Here is a 22,154-nt window from a genome sequence, read left to right as displayed (position 1 = left end):
TTCTTTGTAAAGTTTTTTGTAAAGTTTTTTGTAAAGTACACACGCACCCGCGCGCGTCCATCTTACGTGTATATTACGTGTATCTTAGGTTGACTCGTTCACAGCAGCTCACGTGCGCGTATACATACACATACTCCAACCCGAGATACTCTAGTTTGCAATGACAGCGATTGCGCGAAATATACAGAACGTCCAATTTGAGAAATAATTTGTAGGCAGAGTGCGAGATAGAAGAATGGTTCATTTACAAATAGCAGAGTGTATACAAAAACAGAAAGGTGTGTTAATATTAGAAAGAAAAGTGTAAAGATTAATAGCAAAAGTCATCGAGTCCCCCACCTTGATGTGTTCCTGAAAACGAGTGAAAGCTGTATATGTTAAACGAGCGAAGATGCAGGTGCAATGGGAGATACCAAAAGTGTGTGCGTGCCAGTGACGGATAAAATAAGTAGTAGCAGGGCCCTTTGTGGTGTATGAACACGGGCACACTTTTTGGCGAGCTCCCCTTCTTTGGGATCATGGCTGGGTTTGTGATATAGTCGGCCATGGAGCAGCAACATCAATAGTAGAAACAGCAATAGCAGGAACAGCATCAGCAACAGCATCAGCAACACCACCAGAAATAACACCAGAAATAACACCAGAAGTAACACCAGAAGTAGCACCAGAAGTAACACCAGAAGTAACACCAGAAGTAACACCAGAAGTAACACCAGAAGTAACACCAGAAACATCCTTGACAAATTTGAATGGCATGGTTTAAGTTTGGTCGACACTGGATAGCACACACTATGATAAATATGTTAAGTATAATAAATATGATAAATATTAGTGGTGATAGCGGTCGTAGTAATGGTGGTGGTGGTAGTGGTGGTAGTGGTGGTAGTGGTGGTAGTAGTAGTAGTAGTGGTGGTGGTAGTAGTAGTAGTGGTGGTAGTGGTGGTAATAGTAGTAGTAGTAGTGGTGGTGGTGGTAGTAGTAGTAGTGGTGGTGGTGGTAGTAGTAGTAGTAGTGGTAGTAATACTATTACTTCACGAGCAAACAATGATTTAATGTAACATAAACAAATCCCGAAAACGAAAGTAGATTCCGCAAGCTCTACTTCTGCACCATCTGAAACAACTTGCACGGTGACTTATACAACTCAACCTGTGATTATATGATCCCGCTGTGCCTTGTTGATACTCCTAGTGCATATGCGTCCTCGACATTTTTCGTTCCCCGTACAAGATCATACGACAAAGGCGCCATTTTGTCGCAGGATCTGCCAAGTTCAGAATAAATGTGTGAGTCAGCAGATACACTAGTGCAATGTTGTGGTAGGCTATGGGAAACGGTAGCAGAGGTCAGTGGGCTCCCCCTGCTTTGGGATCATGGTTGGGTTTGTGATATAGTCATCCGTGAAGCAGCAACAGAGGTAACATCAGAAAAAGCAGCAGGAATAGCAGTAGGGATATCAGTAGAAATAGCAGTAGAAATAGCAGTAGAAATAGCAGTAGAAATAGCAGTAGAAATAGCAGTAGAAATAGCAGTAGGAATAGCAATAGAAATAGCAGTAGGAATAGCAGGAATAGCAGGAATAGCAGTAGGAATATCAGCCACACGGGTTTGCTTTTCATTTTTTGTCTGCAATTAGCACCAGTGATTAGGTTGAAGATGAATGGGTAGAAGATGGGCTAAGAAAGAGCTCGACTCCTTCAGATTGATTCAGAGCTTGAGGGTCTCAGATCGCAGCAAAACATTTCGGCCAACTTTCTCTGAATAAAGGATTTTTCTTTTCTAGGACGTTGATATATGCGATCAAAGTCCTTCATCTTCAATGGACCTTCCACCAGGTTCAAATGAAAATTGAAAAGATTGTAAATCCAAAGAGCATACTTCTCAGACAATTTGCGCCTACTCTGACCTAATCGAGAGACCCCGCTTGGACTGTCTTTAAACCAATCATCAATATAATACCAAACTCTATGGTCCCCATCATCTGCATATGCAGCACATATTACAAACTTGAAGCCGTATCTTTCTTTGGCAGCTAGAAAAGATACGTCTTCTAAAAAGCGATAATTATCCCACCAATCCCAAGCCTCATTTTCTGGGAACTTCCGAGTTTCTGTGAGCCTGAAATTGTTGGGATGGCGACGTGATATAGCAGATTCCTTGCCATTCCGGGAAAACTTGTATTCCAATAAAAACTCTGTCCTATAGTCGAGATTGCGTGTTACAACGAAGTATTTGGTTTTCGTCTTTAACTGCATCTCGACTAATTGAAGGACAGGTATAAGTAGCGACTCATACTCGTCCTCGCCAAGTATTTCAGGGAGCCACCTGATCACATTTTCAAATTCTCTCTTTGTGACCCGGTGTACAATAAACTTCCTATCACCCGATTTGTAATTTCCATTCTCAAGTTTTGTGAGTCCTTGAGAAATGGACTGTACGTATTCGGAATCCGAGAAGCCCATTGAAGCTCTGATTTCCTGACACAGTCGAGGACAGTATGACTCTACGTTTGCTACAAACTTTCCGTATGTGAAAGGTTTGCAGCTGTTGTTGTTGTTGTTGTTGTTGTTGTTGTTGTTGTTGTTGTTGTTGTTGTTGTTGTTGTTGTTGTTGTTGTTGTTGTTGTTGTTGTTGTTGTTGTTGTTGTTGTTGTTGTTGTTGTTGTTGTTGTTGTTGTTGTTGTTGAGGTTGTTGTTGTTGTTGTTGTTGTTGTTGTTGTTGTTGTTGTTGTTGAGGTTGTTGAGGTTGTTGTTGTTGTTGTTGTTGTTGTTGTTGTTGTTGTTGTTGTTGTTGTTGTTGTTGTTGTTGTTGTTGTTGTTGTTGTTGTTGTTGTTGTTGTTGTTGTTGAGGTTGTTGTTGAGGTTGTTGTTGAGGTTGTTGTTGTTGTTGAGGTTGTTGTTGAGGTTGTTGTTGAGGTTGTTGTTGTTGTTGTTGTTGTTGTTGTTGTTATTCATCTTCTTCTTCTTCTTTCTGTTGGGATGCAACGCACGAATGCCGGCAACCATCCCCTTAGCCAAAAGAACCCTTTCAGCTAACTCCTTCTCCTCTCTCCTCTCTTTAAACCATCCAAATGGTCTAAACAGGGGGAATTGTCTCCTCACCAGCTTCTTTTCCTCCACGTCTTCAGCGCCTAAATCTACCTCGTAGAAGGTTTCCGACCCTGTAGCCGGTGAAGGAACCGATACTGGTGAGCCTGATGTCTCCCCTGGAATTGGATACCGAACATTGCGTTCGGCTGGTTCTGCCTCCTTTGACTTGGAGGCGGTGTTAAAAAGCTTCTTAAAAATTTTCATTTTAGAATTTGATTAAGTAAACTAACAGGTAAAGTCTGACTTGTTTAAAACGTAGTGAGACTTTGGTTGTGGGTTTACTTCTGGCGAAAGAAGAAGGAAAAGAAAAAGAAAAAGGAAAAGAAGAAGAAGAAAAGGGCAAAAAAAGGTTTGAGGTCACAAGGGTTTTGTTTGTGGATATTTATACTTCACCAAGTAGCCCTCTCGCCACGCCTTGTGGTTGGAGACTAACAAGTAAATTGTGTTATGCCATATACATTGTGGTTGCAAAACCCGCGAGGAAGTGAGGGGAACAGAAGGGCGTGTGCAATTGTATACGCTACCAAATGCTTCATAACAAAAAACCAAATGGGTGCTGCCAAATGGGGTGTGGCCAATAGTGTGTGACCAATAGTGTGTGGCTGTAGCAGAAAACGGACGACTAGAGTGAATGAATTGTATGTTTGGATGCATGTTGGCTCAACACAATCTACAACCTTATACATCCTGCAATGCATTCTATCTCCACAAACAATTCTCGACGGATTGCCGTCAAGCTTGCAACGAGTCGAGAATTGTTTGTGTGTGTTGATTATTCCCCTGAGTTTGGTGCGAATTTACGGGAAAACTTTTTTCTGCTGAAGTTTGAGGACAATTGTGGGCTCAGCTGCCCACTGTAGTGTTTTTTGTAAAGTTTTTTGTAAAGTTCTTTGTAAAGTTTTTTGTAAAGTTTTTTGTAAAGTACACACGCACCCGCGCGCGTCCATCTTACGTGTATATTACGTGTATCTTAGGTTGACTCGTTCACAGCAGCTCACGTGCGCGTATACATACACATACTCCAACCCGAGATACTCTAGTTTGCAATGACAGCGATTGCGCGAAATATACAGAACGTCCAATTTGAGAAATAATTTGTAGGCAGAGTGCGAGATAGAAGAATGGTTCATTTACAAATAGCAGAGTGTATACAAAAACAGAAAGGTGTGTTAATATTAGAAAGAAAAGTGTAAAGATTAATAGCAAAAGTCATCGAGTCCCCCACCTTGATGTGTTCCTGAAAACGAGTGAAAGCTGTATATGTTAAACGAGCGAAGATGCAGGTGCAATGGGAGATACCAAAAGTGTGTGCGTGCCAGTGACGGATAAAATAAGTAGTAGCAGGGCCCTTTGTGGTGTATGAACACGGGCACACTTTTTGGCGAGCTCCCCTTCTTTGGGATCATGGCTGGGTTTGTGATATAGTCGGCCATGGAGCAGCAACATCAATAGTAGAAACAGCAATAGCAGGAACAGCATCAGCAACAGCATCAGCAACACCACCAGAAATAACACCAGAAGTAACACCAGAAGTAACACCAGAAGTAACACCAGAAGTAGCACCAGAAGTAACACCAGAAGTAACACCAGAAGTAACACCAGAAGTAACACCAGAAGTAACACCAGAAGTAACACCAGAAACATCCTTGACAAATTTGAATGGCATGGTTTAAGTTTGGTCGACACTGGATAGCACACACTATGATAAATATGTTAAGTATAATAAATATGATAAATATTAGTGGTGATAGCGGTCGTAGTAATGGTGGTGGTGGTAGTGGTGGTAGTGGTGGTAGTGGTGGTAGTAGTAGTAGTAGTGGTGGTGGTAGTAGTAGTAGTGGTGGTAGTGGTGGTAATAGTAGTAGTAGTAGTGGTGGTGGTGGTAGTAGTAGTGGTGGTGGTGGTGGTAGTAGTAGTAGTAGTGGTAGTAATACTATTACTTCACGAGCAAACAATGATTTAATGTAACATAAACAAATCCCGAAAACGAAAGTAGATTCCGCAAGCTCTACTTCTGCACCATCTGAAACAACTTGCACGGTGACTTATACAACTCAACCTGTGATTATATGATCCCGCTGTGCCTTGTTGATACTCCTAGTGCATATGCGTCCTCGACATTTTTCGTTCCCCGTACAAGATCATACGACAAAGGCGCCATTTTGTCGCAGGATCTGCCAAGTTCAGAATAAATGTGTGAGTCAGCAGATACACTAGTGCAATGTTGTGGTAGGCTATGGGAAACGGTAGCAGAGGTCAGTGGGCTCCCCCTGCTTTGGGATCATGGTTGGGTTTGTGATATAGTCATCCGTGAAGCAGCAACAGAGGTAACATCAGAAAAAGCAGCAGGAATAGCAGTAGGGATATCAGTAGAAATAGCAGTAGAAATAGCAGTAGAAATAGCAGTAGAAATAGCAGTAGAAATAGCAGTAGAAATAGCAGTAGGAATAGCAATAGAAATAGCAGTAGGAATAGCAGGAATAGCAGGAATAGCAGTAGGAATATCAGCCACACGGGTTTGCTTTTCATTTTTTGTCTGCAATTAGCACCAGTGATTAGGTTGAAGATGAATGGGTAGAAGATGGGCTAAGAAAGAGCTCGACTCCTTCAGATTGATTCAGAGCTTGAGGGTCTCAGATCGCAGCAAAACATTTCGGCCAACTTTCTCTGAATAAAGGATTTTTCTTTTCTAGGACGTTGATATATGCGATCAAAGTCCTTCATCTTCAATGGACCTTCCACCAGGTTCAAATGAAAATTGAAAAGATTGTAAATCCAAAGAGCATACTTCTCAGACAATTTGCGCCTACTCTGACCTAATCGAGAGACCCCGCTTGGACTGTCTTTAAACCAATCATCAATATAATACCAAACTCTATGGTCCCCATCATCTGCATATGCAGCACATATTACAAACTTGAAGCCGTATCTTTCTTTGGCAGCTAGAAAAGATACGTCTTCTAAAAAGCGATAATTATCCCACCAATCCCAAGCCTCATTTTCTGGGAACTTCCGAGTTTCTGTGAGCCTGAAATTGTTGGGATGGCGACGTGATATAGCAGATTCCTTGCCATTCCGGGAAAACTTGTATTCCAATAAAAACTCTGTCCTATAGTCGAGATTGCGTGTTACAACGAAGTATTTGGTTTTCGTCTTTAACTGCATCTCGACTAATTGAAGGACAGGTATAAGTAGCGACTCATACTCGTCCTCGCCAAGTATTTCAGGGAGCCACCTGATCACATTTTCAAATTCTCTCTTTGTGACCCGGTGTACAATAAACTTCCTATCACCCGATTTGTAATTTCCATTCTCAAGTTTTGTGAGTCCTTGAGAAATGGACTGTACGTATTCGGAATCCGAGAAGCCCATTGAAGCTCTGATTTCCTGACACAGTCGAGGACAGTATGACTCTACGTTTGCTACAAACTTTCCGTATGTGAAAGGTTTGCAGCTGTTGTTGTTGTTGTTGTTGTTGTTGTTGTTGTTGTTGTTGTTGTTGTTGAGGTTGTTGTTGTTGTTGTTGTTGTTGTTGTTGTTGTTGTTGTTGTTGTTGTTGTTGTTGTTGTTGTTGTTGTTGTTGTTGTTGTTGTTGTTGTTGTTGTTGTTGTTGTTGTTGTTGTTGTTGTTGTTGTTGAGGTTGTTGTTGTTGTTGTTGTTGTTGTTGTTGTTGTTGTTGTTGTTGTTGTTGTTGTTGTTGTTGAGGTTGTTGTTGAGGTTGTTGTTGTTGTTGTTGTTGTTGTTGTTGTTATTCATCTTCTTCTTCTTCTTTCTGTTGGGATGCAACGCACGAATGCCGGCAACCATCCCCTTAGCCAAAAGAACCCTTTCAGCTAACTCCTTCTCCTCTCTCCTCTCTTTAAACCATCCAAATGGTCTAAACAGGGGGAATTGTCTCCTCACCAGCTTCTTTTCCTCCACGTCTTCAGCGCCTAAATCTACCTCGTAGAAGGTTTCCGACCCTGTAGCCGGTGAAGGAGCCGATACTGGTGAGCCTGATGTCTCCCCTGGAATTGGATACCGAACATTGCGTTCGGCTGGTTCTGCCTCCTTTGACTTGGAGGCGGTGTTAAAAAGCTTTTTGAAAAATTTCATTTTAAGATTTAATTAAGTAAACTAACAGGTAAAGTCTGACTTGTTTAAAACGTAGTGAGACTTTGGTTGTGGGTTTACTTCTGGCGAAAGAAGAAGGAAAAGAAGGAAAAAAAGAAGGAAAAGAAGAAAAAAAAAGGGTAAAAAAAGGTTTGAGGTCACAAGGGTTTTGTTTGTGGATATTTATACTTCACCAAGTAGCCCTCTCGCCACGCCTTGTGGTTGGAGACTAACAAGTAAATTGTGTTATGCCATATACATTTTGGTTGCAAAACCCGCGAGGAAGTGAGGGGAACAGAAGGGCGTGTGCAATTGTAAACGCTACCAAATGCTTCATAACAAAAAACCAAATGGGTGCTGCCAAATGGGGTGTGGCTGTAGCAGAGAATAAAGTAGTAGAGTGAATTCAGAATGGTTCTAAAAACAAAAAGGGCAATACTAGAAAATTTGTCGCAAAATGTTGATTATGAGCTGACAAATATTATTCAATAATCATAATAATAATCATAATATTAATCATAATAATAATTATAATAATAATTATAATAATAATGATGATATTAATAATAATATTAAAAAAAAAATAATAATAATAATAATAATAATAATAGTCGTAGTAATAAAGAAATAGAGCTGTAGAATAAAGTTGGCACAATTAAAGTAAGAAGAGAAGCTAAAGAGTCTCAAAGCAACAAGATTATAAAGGGTTCATCAAATATAAATAAATAGTCAATTCCCGATTTCGAAATACGAGACACTAGGGTGTTCTCATTTGTGAGAAAGGAAATTTCCTGGCAATGGGATTGGTCTTGCGGTGATGTACGAGTTGTAGCGTGTGGCGGTACCGGCGAATGCATTGTACCAAGCGATAAAGGCGGTGATGACTCCAATGACACCTCCAGCGCGTGTGACTCCAACGTGGCCTGAAAAGGCGCCACCTCCGAGGAGCAAAAAAGTGACAAACAAGAAAAAGAAAAGGCTGCTAAATGCAACGGTTGATTTCAAGGTGTTCAAGAATAAAATCAATGTGAAGATGGCCCAGCCTATCAAAAAGAAGCCCACGGCATTTTCGAGTTCTTGTGAGTCAGTGTATGAGGCTGCAATGTCAAAGCTTTCGATAAAGATTGCTGCGTAGCTCAACCAAAATGCACCGTAGGATGTAAGTGCAGTGAAACCAAATGTGTTACCAGTGACAAATTCGATGCATCCAGCGAGGAATTGTACTGCACCTCCATAAAAGCAAGCCAACGAGACAACCACGTTGGGCACTGTGATGCCCATTGCTTGAGCATTGATCAAGCTCAAGACAAAAGTGGTGGTAGCGAAAGCGGACAAGCCGAGTGGGGCGGGGTTGATGTTGATCTTTGGGTATGGAGAGGCACCCGGGTTCAAGTAACCACCAAAGGCGGCCATCAACTCATGTCTGTAGTACTTTTGTCTGTTGATGATGACGTACTCTTGGTTGTCGCCGGCATACTGGATTTTGTTTACCTTGTCGGTGTGGTGGTCGTGGTCTTCTATGGAGTTGTTTGTTTTGTTGGAGGATGAAGATACAGAAGTCATCTTGTACTAAAAGTGGCGCGGCGGGGAAAGGGAAATATATATATATATATTTATATATGTGTGTGTATGTGTGTGTGTGTGTGTATGTGTGTGTGTGTGTGTTTATGTATACTTGTATAAAGTATGAATAAAAATCAAGAAAAAAGTTGCTTATATTATTGAAAACCAAAGAGGAAAATAAAATAGAAGCAAAAGAATTTTTTTTTTCTTTTCTTTGATGGGAAGGATAAATAATAAATAAGTAAATGGAACGAACAATAAGAAAAAAAAAAAAAATAATAAAAAAGAATATAATGTGGCAGATGTGATTTGTGTAGTGTAGTGTAGTGTAGTGTAGTCTAATGTGATTGACTGGTTGGTTTTGGGATATTTGAATTTGGGTATGGCAATTCCAAGTGTATAAGGTGTGTTATTGGGAGAATTGATTGGTATTTATATAAACCAGAGTTTGAGATTGTTTAAATTTTGCTCTTTTTTTTTTTTTTGTTTAATTTATTTTTGAAAAAAAAAAAAAAAGAAAAGAAAGAAAGAAAGGGAGCAGAGTAGAGTGAATAACAATAGAAAATGTGGGAGGTGGGGCATATTGATTAAAAAAAAAAAAGCTGCAGGTTGTGGTGGTGGTGAAGGTGATGGTTGTGGTGGTGGCAGAAGTATCAGTGACGGAGGTGGAGTGGGGGTAATGTTTGTCGGTGTGATATTGAGATGTACTCAGCACTAAATAAAATAGACATAGGCACAAAAAAGAATAAAGAATAAAATATTGTGTGTGTGTGTGTGTGTTTTTTATTCTCTGTTTTTTTTTTTATTTTTTTTCTTGGTGGTGATGACAAGTATCGGCCAGCAGCTAATAAGAGAAATTTGTTTCTTTTTTTTTTTTTTTTTCTTTTTATTTTTTTATTCTCTATAGTTTTTTTCCTCGTGTGTAAGTGTGTTTGTTGGGGGATGGGGTGGAACGAAAACTGGAAAATTAAAATTACATCTCCATCCCACAGTTGGTGGAGAAATAAAGGGAGTTGCTTATTAGTGGTGTCTCTATAAGTTTATATAAGAAGGACAGATGTTACATACACAAGTGCATTGATTTCCTTGTACAGTATAAAGCTACTGGTCTCTGTTTAGTTTTTGTTTGCAGCAGCAGCAGCAGCAGCAGCAGGGGGGGGGTCATCTAGTATATATTTTTTTCTTTTCTTTTCTTTTCACTTTTTGTAGCAAATAGTGTTGGGGCAAAAAAAAATAAAAAAAGAACAACAGCAGATGAAATTTTGACACAAAACCAAATTGAGCATATAAATATAAAATCTAATTTATTTTTTTTTTTGTTTTTAAAACTCCGAATGCCGATCAACAATGTGACAGCAGGAGCCCCACACCTATAACCCACAAACCGTCCCCCCTCCCACCCTCCCCTAGACACATAAAATACCTTACATCACAACACCTTAATAGACATGCTAACAAGACATGCTAAGCGCGTCTAGAGGCTTGAGACTTTGCATTAGGCGACAACGATATTCACAATAGAATTACACTGTATGATATATTAAAGAAGGGAAGAGGTAATATTTAGAAAACAAAAAGCAAAAAAAAAAACCCCATGATGTGCAGACAACTTACGAGCTTTGTAATAGTGGAAAAGTACAGGGTGTCGGAGTTTGAAGCTCTCTTACTATCACGCAATTTCGTACTTGTACCAATTCCACATTAAACACACAAACAAACAAACAAACAAACAAACGCTCGCACACTTACACACATACGTACACACACACTTACACACAAATGTGATGAATTGTGCATATTCAATACTCCATTTGATGTTTCGCCCTTTGCCTTTTGAAGAGATAAAATTTTCCACAAGTTCTCTGCAACTAATAATAGTTCAAAAAAAAAAAAAAAAATATCAACAAAAACATTTCTACCTACTATTGACGACTTGACGTATACACTGGACATACGAACCCCACAATATTCCCATAGAAAAAAAAAAAAAAAAAGAAAAAAAAAAAAAAGAAAAGAAAAGAATAGTCACTATCACGTGACTACTTATTACCTACATAGACAACCACACACACTTACACACATACTCTCTCATTTTTTAAAATTTTAATTTTTTTTTAAAAATTTTTTATTTTATTTTATTGTTCATTTATTTCCAACACTCTATCTCCATCCTTCTTCTTCTTCTTCTTCTTCTCCTCTCCATCTAGTTCCCTAATTTTTACAAGGCCATGTTCAACACGCTAGTCAGAAACACATCGCCACTCTTGCGAAATGCTTATTCCATCAACTCAATAAGAAAATTGACCTCAGTAACTTTCTTCACCAAAGATACTTGCAAACTCTGCTCGGATGCCAAACAAATACTAGAATCAAGCTTAAACAACCCCACAGTCGAGAATGACCATCTCCAAGTAAAGTACATCGACATAATGGACCCCAACAACCAAGAATGGTTCGACAAGTACTGCTACGACGTGCCCGTACTACACATTGAACAACAAGGACAGAAATTGCAGAAATTCATGCACTATTTCAATGAAAAGGAGTTGGTGCATGTGCTAGCAAACTCCAAATAAGACTTGCACCATCTATGTATATATGTAATCCTATACACACATTATCCAACTTTTTTACCAATGATGTTTCCTGAACACTTCCTCTTGGAAAGTACGGAAGAAGAGAAGAAGAAGAAAAAAAAAAAAGAAGAAGAAGAATGGGAAAGGAAAATAATCCGCTTCTATGTAGAGCTACCTACCCCCTCACTCACTCATTCACTAGTTAAAGAACTAGTGCATCTAATACTACTTGCTCCTCTCGATCCCTCGGTCCAATATACAGAAATCTTAATGATAAAAAAGAAAAAATAGAGAGAGAGAGAGAGAGAGAGAGCCAAAAGAAAAAAAAAAAAAAAGTAAAGACGAGGAGCAAAGATAACACTTTGTCACAAATACCAATTTCAGTTCACTAAGAATTTTATTTTTTCTTTTTCCATTTAGTTTAACCCCTTGTTTTTTCGAATTATTTTTTTTTTATTCTCCCTGTCTTTCTTGTCTTTATATTTGTCTAAAATGTCCTCCCATAACACCCTATTTGATACGTTACTTTTTCCTTTTTTTTTTTTTTTTTTTGACTTTCTCCCTTCCCCATCCAGTTTTGCATACCAGTGTCTGATCCTGATCCTGATCCTGATCCCTACTTGCAATGTCTGATCGAAAAAAAGTAGCCTTGGTAACCGGCGCCTCGTCGGGAATTGGCTTTGCCACGGCAATTGAGTTTGCCAAAAAAGGGTACATTGTATTTGCCGGAGCAAGAAGATTGGAACCCATGCAAAAGTTGAAGGATGAATACGGAATTAACATATTCAAGCTAGACGTGAGCGACTTGAACAGCGTCCAGCAGGCTAAAGAGTACATCAAGAACCAAACAGGGAGCGAATATTTGGATTTTCTCTATAACAATGCAGGCCAATCATGTACATTCCCCGCCACCGATGTTACTGATGAACAAATAAAACAATGCTTTGAAGTCAACGTATACGGCCCCATGAGAATAGTACGAGAGTTTATCCCCTTGTTGATCAATGCCAAGGGCGTCATTGGCTTTACTGGCTCCGTTAGCGGAATTGTCCCTTTTCCATTCTCGTGCGTTTATTCCGCTACAAAGGCTGCTATCCACCAATACGCAGCAGTGTTGAGATTGGAGTTGAAACCATTTGGTGTTAGGGTGATCAATATCGTGACTGGAGGCGTTAAGACAGATATCGAGGACAAGAGGTCTCTACCACCATCATCGCTTTACAATGTTTCCGGCATAGACTTTGCCTTTAACGAACGTAGACAGATGGCTGCACGAAACAAACCTATGCCCGCACATATCTACGCCAAAAAAGTCGTTGGAGACTTTGAAACCGCCCAGTTGGGTGGCACACTAAACTACTATCGCGGTAGAATGGCCATATTTTTATCATTTGTCTTGACGTTTGTGCCTAGAAGAATAGTGGAATGGGGCTTGGTACGGAAATTCAAGTTGAGTCTGGTGTTTCAAACAATCCACGAGATTTACTCCAAAAAGAAGTTGGCTTGAAATTACCGGTGACAGCAGCACGAAGAGAAGGGAGAGAAAGGAGAGGGAGAGGGGGAGAGAGAGGGAACTAATTTTTTTTTTATATCATCATCATCATTATTATTATTATTATTATTAGTAGTAGTAGTAATAGTAATAATTTTTTTTTACTTATTTGAAAATGACATCATGAAATACATACATACATACATACATACATACATACATACATACATACATAAATGAATAATTGAATTAGTAAAATATTGAAACTATACTACTTGAAAGCACAGATTGAAGAGCAGTTGTGTATTTCTTTATGTTCCAACAAACTGGTGTTGTTCCTATTGGCTTTATCTTCTTTGATTTGAATTGATTTGTTTAGTTTACTTTGGCTTAGTTGAGTTATCTTCATTGATTCGATTTGCTCTCATCATTAATATGTCAAACAAGTGTCGAGACATAGGTGGTAGGATTTGAAAAAAAGAAAAAATTAAGAAAAAAAAAGGCTATAAAAGGGTATGGTAAACCCTCTCTTGTCTAGATTGAATGCTACACGATGCATATTTTTCTATCGAATATCCTACCAGTATCAACAACTATCCACTAGTGTCTACAACCCGCCTTTGACTCGGCAAAGATTGTACAAACACCTTTCTTTCATTCATTGATATATAAAATGTGGATCTATATTTGGCAACAAAAATAAAATTTATAAAGACATACAACCTTGCAAATATTGATTCTCTGTCCTTTTCCTCTCCTCCTCTTCAACCTAGTAATTGTGCTCGCTTGTTTGAATTTAAGCTGCTGAAGGAGGAACAAAAAAAAAGGGAAAGAAAAAAGGAAAAAGAAAGAAAACTAAAAATTATAATTAAATTAAATCATGAGAATTTGCAGGTTGCGTGGTGTGTTGAATAACCGTGGTTGAATATATAAATAGAAACAACAACAACAACAAAAACAACAACAACAACAACAACAACAACAACAACAACAACAACAACAACAACAACAACAACAACAACAACAACAACACTACCTAGACCATGATAAGATCTCGGCAGAAGGTGCTGAGTCTTGTGACATGGACCTTGAAAAGATCAATTGTAGTGAACGCAGTATCGGCTTCCTCCGTTGACCCTTCTTTTTCTACCATGGCCAACACCACCAATGTTGCTGCTAATACAAATTTGAACAAAACTACAACTGAGCCTGGGAACATCCGAAACGCTCCGCAATTAAGCATACTGCAAACATTGGAAAATGCCGAATTCATAGCATTGGGAACACCGCCGACGCTTCTCACTGTGCATTCGCCCCCATCGGTGCCTCTATTCGTTCGTAGAGGAGCACTAACATCAATCTATGGACTCAAGTCAACATCAAATACCACACCAACTTACGGCTCTTCCTCTTCATCATCATCATCTTCTTCTTCTTCTTCTTCTTCCACGGCCACTTCGTTCACTTCCTCACTGACATCATCAACACAACCATTGATTCGAAATACATTGGAGTTTCCGTTATGGTGGGATAGATTCAGATTTAATGGCGGTCACATCCTCTCGTATCAAAAACTAATTTCAACGGTGCCATTTTCCACACTTATAAGTAGTAGCAGCAGCAGCCTGAGCTCCTCCAGCAAATATGGCGATGTGAAATCATTTGCCAATTTGATCCTCGATGGTTCATCCGATTGGGCTATTTTAAACAAAACTGCCATTCAAGCATACACTGGCAACTCACTTTCAATAAGTATGCATAAACTACCAAAATACATCTCAAAAAGTTTGGCCAAGTTTTTAAACATTAGCAGGATCGAAACGGGGCTCTGGTCATTTTGGAATTCTGGGTACACATTGCTAAGTGGTAGAGGTCATGTCGGTGTTGTCGGCAGCGGAGGGGTATACCAGTTGCAATTGGCAGAAGACGAGGAAATCTTGATTAGAAAAAGTGCAATTTTGGGTGTCACCGTTAACGGCCCGTTTGATTTAGAAAATTGTATCATAAAGAACGATGTAACAACAACACTGTATTTGCCCCAAGAAGGTGAACAAAACCACAAAGTAAAGGTTAAGTTGAATGTTGAGGAGAGACCTCAAGGAAAGCAAGTACTAGTCCAACCATCTGCATGGGATCAGATAGTTCTTGGAAGCAAGTTGGCTCTCAACTGGACAAGACTGGTTTGGCATTACCAAAAAGTATTTTTCAATAGAATTTCTATCATTCTAAGTAGATTTTTGTTGGGTAATGCAGAATTTGTGAAAGTGGTTGGCCCGAGAAATATACTAATTCAGGCGAGTCCCCATTTGAAACAGACTCAAAAAGATACAAGACGTTCCTTCGGTGGAAGTAATAGTGAAGAAATAACTCAGTTAAATGAAAAGCTTGTCTTCATTGAACCTCAAATCAACCCCGAATCAGGATCGAAATCGAAATCTAATGATTACTTGAGCTACGTAGAAATAGATCCCAAGAAAGGTGCAGTTTTCCAAAACACGCCGAATTTTAGAGACAGTATTTGAAAAAATAAATTAAAATAAATTAAATTTAATTAAAAACAAAAGAAATGGAAACGGTGATAATAAATAGAGATAATTAGGGTATTGAAGAAAAAAATAAAGAAAGTGAAAACTGTGAAAACTGTGAAAACATGGGTTTCATACCCTTCAAGTTTTAAACTCTTGTGAAAAGCAATAAGAACTTTCAATCAAATATTTGCTTTGTTCATATTCTATTTCATAGATAAATATTCATTAAAGTCGTGACTAAAAACGGATGAAAAAGAAGAAAAAAATCAAGAAAATGAAGAAAAAATAAAAACACAAATGCAACGGAAAAACAGACTTTTAATAGTCCTTCCATTTTTGAACTTTTGAAATAGATGGTAATTTCTCCTTTGGTACATTATCATCACACAAAACAGGTGGTACAGACGAATCCCTCGATTCAAAGTCGGACGTGAGCAATTGTGATATTGAAGGAAGTTTGGGTGATTGTAGTTTATTGTAGTAAGTTTGCGGTGCTGCAGCAAAAGTTTTACTGTCATTCACATTGTGACCATCTACAGGTAACTTTCCTGCATCATCGAAATAGTTTGTACTCTGCGTGGAGGACGAGTGGTGGGGGTTATGATGCAATTTCTTTTTGTGCATTTTCTTCTTTTTCAATTTATAGTTATCTTGCGAATTTCTTCCCTCGCCATCTTGATCCACATCCATATATTCTTCATGCTGGCGCCAGCTACCGCAATCTTCGAGTTCCGAATCCATCGACACATCCTCATCTTCATTGCCGCCTTCTTCAAGTGCGTATTCTGAGGCTGAAGAATTGGAGCTATTGTTGATTAATTCGTGTATTTGACTTTTGGATGCGTTGTTTCTACTGTTGCTCTTGGTATAGACGTTAGCATTGCCATTGGTGTTGGTATTGACCTTATCCTTGATGGGTGTTTCAAGTTTTGAAGCAAATAATTTTCCATTTATATGATTGGATGAATTCGATCGAGATGAATTGTGGCTCGAATCACCGGAATCTTTTTGCAATGATAGCATCGAGTCTTTGGAACTGCTGTCACTACCAGAATTCCCTCCTGAAAAGGAAGATGAACCAAACCCGCTACTATTACTGCCACCTCTAATACCACCACTCGAAAGCGATTGATCTCCAGAAGAACTTTCACCCGAAGTGGCACTAGACACATCTTCATTACTCGAACCTCTTTCGTAACCCAAATTGGTATTCTTACTTTTGCCGCCATTGTTTCTATTTCCCCTCCTAATTCCATTTCTGTTCGCTTTTCTAGGTGAAGGGCTCTTTGATGATTCTTCAGAATGTTGGTTTAGTGTCGAATTTTTATTGTTGTCTGGGTGATAACGACTTTGAGTTTGCAGAGCTTTAGATGAATTGGCTCTAGCCGACAAGGCGTGAGACTGGTTGAAATTGCCGTCTCCATGGTTTGAAGAAGAATCATTTGAACTGTGATGCGAGAACTGTGAAGTTGATGTTTGCTCGGAATTTGTTGGCGTGCTAGAGCTCTTGGACGATGAATGAGTTGGCTCAGACAACGAAATGGGTGTATCTCGCATTGAACCTGTGGAAGAGTACGCATCATATGGAATGGCAGATCGCAAAGGGGGCAACGAGAGACCAGGCTGATGATTATTCGCGTAGAGGTTTGAGGACGTGAGCCTCTCATTATTCCCATTAGTTTTGGTGCAATCATCACTTTGGTTCCGATATTGTGTACCTTCGGGCAGAGTAAATGCTAATCTTGTTTCTTGTTGTCCAGGAATCCCAGGTGAAGGTACAGATGCAAATCGCAATGGGTGCTCTCGTTTCAAGCGCCTGAGTCGCTCGTAAGGCACATACGACTCATCAGCTCCACTCGCATCACCCGATCCTGAAACGTAACCTTCACTATCGTGATATTCGCCTCCTGTACCAATTCTTTGCTCATAATCATGTTCATGTTCATGTTCATGCAGTTTCCTGTTTGTACTGGTATTTGCATTTGTATTTACATTTCCACTCAAAGTGTGCATGGGAAACCGTGTGTTATTGCCCTGGGGATTTTCATTTATGTTCCGAAACTCTGCATGACTATTGCGATAACCATAGCCTTCACTCGCGCTGGTGAGATTAGCAATTTGAGCGTTACCATTGGTCGGTGGTGACCACACTCTACTGGTATTATCAGAATGGTTATGTAGCACCTGCAGTTGTGGAAGATGGTGTTGTGTTGGTGAAGATACAACATAGTATTTAGACATCACTTTTGTGATGGCTTTACTCAAATCACTCCAATTAAACACTTTCAAATCTTTTTCGATATTTCTTGGTCTCGGATTCTCCATACCCATTATTAAGCTGAAAAACTCTTGATCGTCTCTGCTTGACCTAGACACTGTTTTGGGTTTTAAGCTCTGTAAGTTCCTTCTGATTCTGTTTTTTTCTTCGATACCAAAACTTTGACGGACCAAGTACTCCAAGAGGGAAATAATGTCCACCGAGGTGCATATAAATCTATTTGTTTCTCTCCAATATATGCAAGAAACCACTGCTTTGGAAGTATCGTATTCTGAAGGATGTATTACATTAAAGTCGATTGTTTGCATTGCATTCAAACTTGAATCTGACAAACCACTATCAATACTGTCAGTGAAAATGAACTCAACGAGTCTTCTTCTATCGTGAATTTCTTGTTCTGTCCAATCTCGTGTCATTGTATTCAAATCTTTACTGAATTTGAGGTTAACGGCATAGCTTGGATTCAAGTGATGCAGAAATTGTCGAACATACTGTACGTTTGACGCGGAATGATTGCCCATGTGATACAGCTGTGAGCTAAACTTGTCTTTTCTCGCACGGTCACTATTCTCGTTGGTTGCGTTGTTGGGTTGGCTATATTGTTTGTACTGATTGTGATTCGTTCCGTTATTTTTGCAATCATGGTTAAGGGGATGTAATTGTTGTTGCTGTGATGGACGGATGGATTCAAAAGGTGTGTAACTCGGCAGTTGCTCATTTTGCAAAGAAACTTGCTTCTGTTGTTTTGGCTGTTTTGGCTGTTTTGGCTGTTTCGGGGACTGTGGGTGTTGTGGGGATAAAGGTATTTGGTGCAGTGGTTGTATATACTGATTGTTCTGCCCTAAGCTGTATGAATGCGACTGCGGTTGTGGTTGTGGTTGTGGTTGTGGTTGTGGTTGCTCCGTGGGAAAGTAAGTTTGAGTTTGGTGCAAGTATCCATTATTCTGACCTACACTGTAAAATTTTGGATACCCAATGAGGTCACCAAATGAAGAATGGCCCATGCTGCTATTGCTAGTGCTATGGTTATTGGATATTCTCGATGGTGGAGTTCCATAACCATTCATGGCCGAAGTAATTGGCGGTGGTAGCGACATCAACGAGTGGTGTGGTGGAAAAGGAATACTCGATGCTAGTTGTTGTTGTTGTTGTTGTTGTTGTTGTTGTGGTGGTGGTGGTGGTGGTGGTGGTGGTTGTGTAAATGGAGGTCTCAATGGCGGTATAATCACATTTGGTGTATTATTTGATCCACTATTTCGATTAGGGATAGGTTCATTGATGTTTTGCTGTCGACTATAAAAGAGCGGCGTGTCTGCTAAACTATTAGCATTGTATCCAGTAGAATGGATGCTCGGAAGCGACAGGTTGTTGTGGTTGTCTTTTTTGTTAATGCTATTGCTGCTATCGTTGGTCATTGTGTCTTTCAAAAATGCGTAGTTTGCAGAGTCTAGTGCCAGCTAGACTTTAGGAGAATATGTTGTAAGTGATGGGTTTCACAGTTTATTTTGCTAGTTGAAATTCGATGCAAAATGCGGTGAAGCGTCCAAGGGGTGGGGGTGGGGGGGAAGAAGTAGAGTGGTTGGATAAAGGAGGAAGAAAACCTCGGGGGGGGGGGGGGGGTAATTTGCTACTCGTGCGGGAGCAGATGGAGTGGGATAAGGTAATGGGAAGAAGAATGGTTGGAAAATGTAATTTCCAATGTATCTTTTCCTGCTGTTGTTTATTGATCTCCTGTGTTGTATAGATAATAGACTTAATTGTTTGTTAAATTAAGAAGAATGAGTGACAACCAGTGGATATTTATTGATGTTGGTAAATCTGTTGCAAAAATAAAATTAAAAACAAATTTAATTAAAAAAAATTAAAAAAAAGTAAGAAAAAAAAAGAAAAATTCCAAAACTTTTAAAGTTGACTTGGTCGCTGTTTCTGTGTGACGGATTCCAGCGCTTTTTCAAAAAATAATCTTTCAAATTTCTCCCCGTTATTTTTTTTAATTTTAATATTAATTTCTTTTTTTTTTTTTTGTTTAATTTCTTTGAAAGGGCCAAAAAAGATTAAAAATACGTCAAATCCTATATTATACAATGAATACTAAGTTGGCAATTGAAAGCTTTGCGGTAGTTCAAATTTCAAACCCAACGGACTTTGTTTGTATATTTATAGCTTGCTCGATTTATTGAGGTAGACTGATAGTTTGTTTGTTTGTTTGTTTGTTTGTTTAATTTAAAGAAAAAAATTGACAAAAGACAAAATTCTATTCTTCCACTTTCTCTTTCACTAGTACCTTGAGTGGTTTGGAATCGTTGATTAAACAAATTGAAAAGTATTGAAAATATTTAATAAAAAAAAAAAGAAAAGAATGGAAATGATAAAGATAACTTAATTAAAAAAAAAATTTTTTTTGATCAAGGGATATGGCACATGTATTTATAGAAAATGTAGACTGGTACCTTTAATCTTTCTTTCTCTCTTTCTTCCCACTTGGTGGGATGATATCTTTAGTGTGGGTACTGGTGTAGGGTACAGCCAACTCCGTTCGATGTCTTAGATGTCAGTTTAATATCATACACCAGATAGTTCTGTACGTAGTAGCGTCACCATATACAGGTGTAAAGGTACCTACCCCTAAGAAGATACATATCGACTTCTAGAAAAACGGATCTCAGAAAGAGGAGGAGAAGAAGGAGAAGGAGGAGAAGGAAAACCGGAATCAAGTGGGACTTGAAGAGTTCCTGAGACTGTGAATGTAAAAGAGTGGGCGTAGATGCGCTTCTGTTACTACTACTACTACTACTACTACTACTACTACTACTACTATTTCTCTTTAGTTTATTGTCAAAACGTGCAGCTGCTTAAACTAGTTCTCTTTTTTTTTTCTTTCTTTCTTTGCATTAGCCAACGGAGCTCCTCAGTGGAAGTAAACAGTGTCAACAAATTGGCTTTTTTGTCCTTCGCGAAATGGTGGAAATACATAGTTCAAACACTTACTATTTTATATTCTTATAGAAGAAGAAGAAGAAGAAGAAGAAGAGAAAAAGGTGGTCACTTCTTACTAAGTAATGGAGTAAGTTACCTAGTTGGTGCTTTAGTAGTGTTGATTTAAGTGGTCAACGTCATCATTCTTGTTCCTATTCTTCTTTTTGTTCTTGTTTCTAATGTTTTCCTTATTGCTGTGATATTTTTGCATGTCTTGTTATCCTTGGTACGAAGTCCGTTACACAAAGCTTTTGAGGGTGCGTAGAGCCTTTTTTTTCTATTTTGGCTTTTGGCTTTTGGCCTTTTTGCGTTTGCAATATATTCGACAAGTCAAAAGAAAAAAGAAAAAAAAAAAATTTAAACTGTAATGCGACATGACCATAATCGGGAAGGCCGAAAGAATGATTTTACAAATACAATAGAGGAGTTTAGCTTAGCTTGGTTAGCCATTGGTCTTTTCTCTTTCTTCAATTTAGCCAACAGATGAGCAAGAGACGTTTTATATCTTCATGCAGTTTAAAGGAAAAAGGTTGAATGAAAACAAAAAAAGAAAGAAGAGAGAGAAAAAGGTAAATAAATAATAAATTACTCAGTGTAGTATAAAGAAAAAAAGGTGTCTGAGAAAGTGTCTTGAATTTTAAAGTTGCGACATGTCTCAGATTTTGAAACAACGGCGGGTCTCAGGTTGCATATATCTTTTGCCACAGCATGTCTCACTTCTTATCGTGGAAATTTGCAAAACAAACTTGTTGCTTGTTTTTCTTTTTTTTTTTTTTTTTATCTTTTAATTTGCTTCGTCTTGACTTTATATAGAATTTTATTGCTTTCTTCTACTTTTTGCCCCCCCCTTCTCCACACACACACACACACACACACACACACACCTCAGAGTGTAAAATTCTATATGTTTGTAGGATCTATACTGCACTCTTTGAAACTAGCAGTTGAAATTTCATTGACCAAAATTGAAAACAAGAAAAAGAAAAAGAGAAGAAATATATAAGAAAAAAAATAAATAAAAAAGAAAAAAGAAAAAAGAAAAAAGAAAGAAGAAAATAGAAAATAGAAATCCAGAGCGGCCTTCGGAATTTAGGAAACACTACTTACCAGAACCGAAGTTGCGAACTCCACCTACATAATCCAAAACTCGATAACAAATTTCCAACAAGTACCAGAAGAATTGCAAGAAAAATTAAGTAGAATAGAATAGAGAAGAAAAAAAAAAAAATAACAACAACTACTACTTCCTCACCTGCATCTTGCTTCCACTATTCAAAAGTCTCGTAGGAAAGTAAGTATAAAATTACAAAAAGAACATCATTCTTATTTCCTCATTAACTTCTTCTCGTTTTTTTCAAAATGGATTTGAATCATCCACCCTCTTTTTTCTTTACATTACAATTTGTTGCAAACAGCAGATACTAGTTATCGATAACTCGCTTACACTTTCTCTATTTATTACTAACAAGATTAAGATTAAATATATGACATTGGCTGCTTTCTGATACAGTCAATGCCAACGATTACCCCAGTGACTTATAAAAATAAAGAAAAACGAAA

At 38.6% G+C, this 22,154-nt stretch overlaps 8 protein-coding genes across 8 annotated transcripts; 3 read left to right on the top strand and 5 right to left on the bottom strand. All coding sequences in view use genetic code 12, as the record gives it.

Annotated features, from left to right (window-relative positions):
• Positions 1-1,697: 1,697 nt before the first annotated feature.
• Positions 1,698-3,293, bottom strand: PVL30_002124 (uncharacterized protein; the record flags this gene model as incomplete). Its single annotated transcript, XM_061119278.1, has 3 exons — positions 1,698-2,469; positions 2,517-2,544; positions 2,990-3,293. 3 exons carry the CDS (start codon positions 3,291-3,293, stop codon positions 1,698-1,700), a joined length of 1,104 nt encoding a protein of 367 aa, XP_060975261.1.
• A 1,198-nt stretch (positions 3,294-4,491) lies between these two features.
• On the bottom strand, positions 4,492-4,755 carry PVL30_002123 (uncharacterized protein; the record flags this gene model as incomplete). The annotated part of the gene is made up of 1 exon (XM_061119277.1): positions 4,492-4,755. One exon carries the CDS (start codon positions 4,753-4,755, stop codon positions 4,492-4,494), a length of 264 nt encoding a protein of 87 aa, XP_060975260.1.
• A 941-nt stretch (positions 4,756-5,696) lies between these two features.
• Positions 5,697-7,184, bottom strand: PVL30_002122 (uncharacterized protein; the record flags this gene model as incomplete). The annotated part of the gene is made up of 1 exon (XM_001527267.2): positions 5,697-7,184. The coding sequence occupies one exon, from the start codon at positions 7,182-7,184 to the stop codon at positions 5,697-5,699; it is 1,488 nt and encodes a 495-aa protein (XP_001527317.2).
• A 765-nt stretch (positions 7,185-7,949) lies between these two features.
• Positions 7,950-8,744, bottom strand: mug86_3 (Meiotically up-regulated protein 86 protein; the record flags this gene model as incomplete). Its single annotated transcript, XM_001527266.2, has 1 exon — positions 7,950-8,744. One exon carries the CDS (start codon positions 8,742-8,744, stop codon positions 7,950-7,952), a length of 795 nt encoding a protein of 264 aa, XP_001527316.1.
• Positions 8,745-10,972: 2,228 nt separating this feature from the next.
• On the top strand, positions 10,973-11,320 carry PVL30_002120 (uncharacterized protein; the record flags this gene model as incomplete). Its single annotated transcript, XM_061119276.1, has 1 exon — positions 10,973-11,320. The coding sequence occupies one exon, from the start codon at positions 10,973-10,975 to the stop codon at positions 11,318-11,320; it is 348 nt and encodes a 115-aa protein (XP_060975259.1).
• Positions 11,321-11,945: 625 nt separating this feature from the next.
• On the top strand, positions 11,946-12,827 carry AYR1 (NADPH-dependent 1-acyl dihydroxyacetone phosphate reductase; the record flags this gene model as incomplete). Its single annotated transcript, XM_001527265.1, has 1 exon — positions 11,946-12,827. The coding sequence occupies one exon, from the start codon at positions 11,946-11,948 to the stop codon at positions 12,825-12,827; it is 882 nt and encodes a 293-aa protein (XP_001527315.2).
• Positions 12,828-13,855: 1,028 nt separating this feature from the next.
• On the top strand, positions 13,856-15,334 carry AIM24 (Altered inheritance of mitochondria protein 24, mitochondrial; the record flags this gene model as incomplete). Its single annotated transcript, XM_001527264.2, has 1 exon — positions 13,856-15,334. One exon carries the CDS (start codon positions 13,856-13,858, stop codon positions 15,332-15,334), a length of 1,479 nt encoding a protein of 492 aa, XP_001527314.2.
• Positions 15,335-15,658: 324 nt separating this feature from the next.
• PVL30_002117 (uncharacterized protein) lies at positions 15,659-19,033 on the bottom strand (the record flags this gene model as incomplete). The annotated part of the gene is made up of 1 exon (XM_001527263.2): positions 15,659-19,033. One exon carries the CDS (start codon positions 19,031-19,033, stop codon positions 15,659-15,661), a length of 3,375 nt encoding a protein of 1,124 aa, XP_001527313.2.
• Positions 19,034-22,154: the final 3,121 nt, after the last annotated feature.

This window comes from Lodderomyces elongisporus, chromosome 2, assembly GCF_030384665.1.
Source record: "Lodderomyces elongisporus chromosome 2, complete sequence".
Lineage (NCBI taxonomy): Eukaryota > Fungi > Ascomycota > Pichiomycetes > Serinales > Debaryomycetaceae > Lodderomyces > Lodderomyces elongisporus.
Note: the sequence above shows the minus strand (reverse complement) of the source record. Positions and strands in the feature narration are given on the sequence as shown.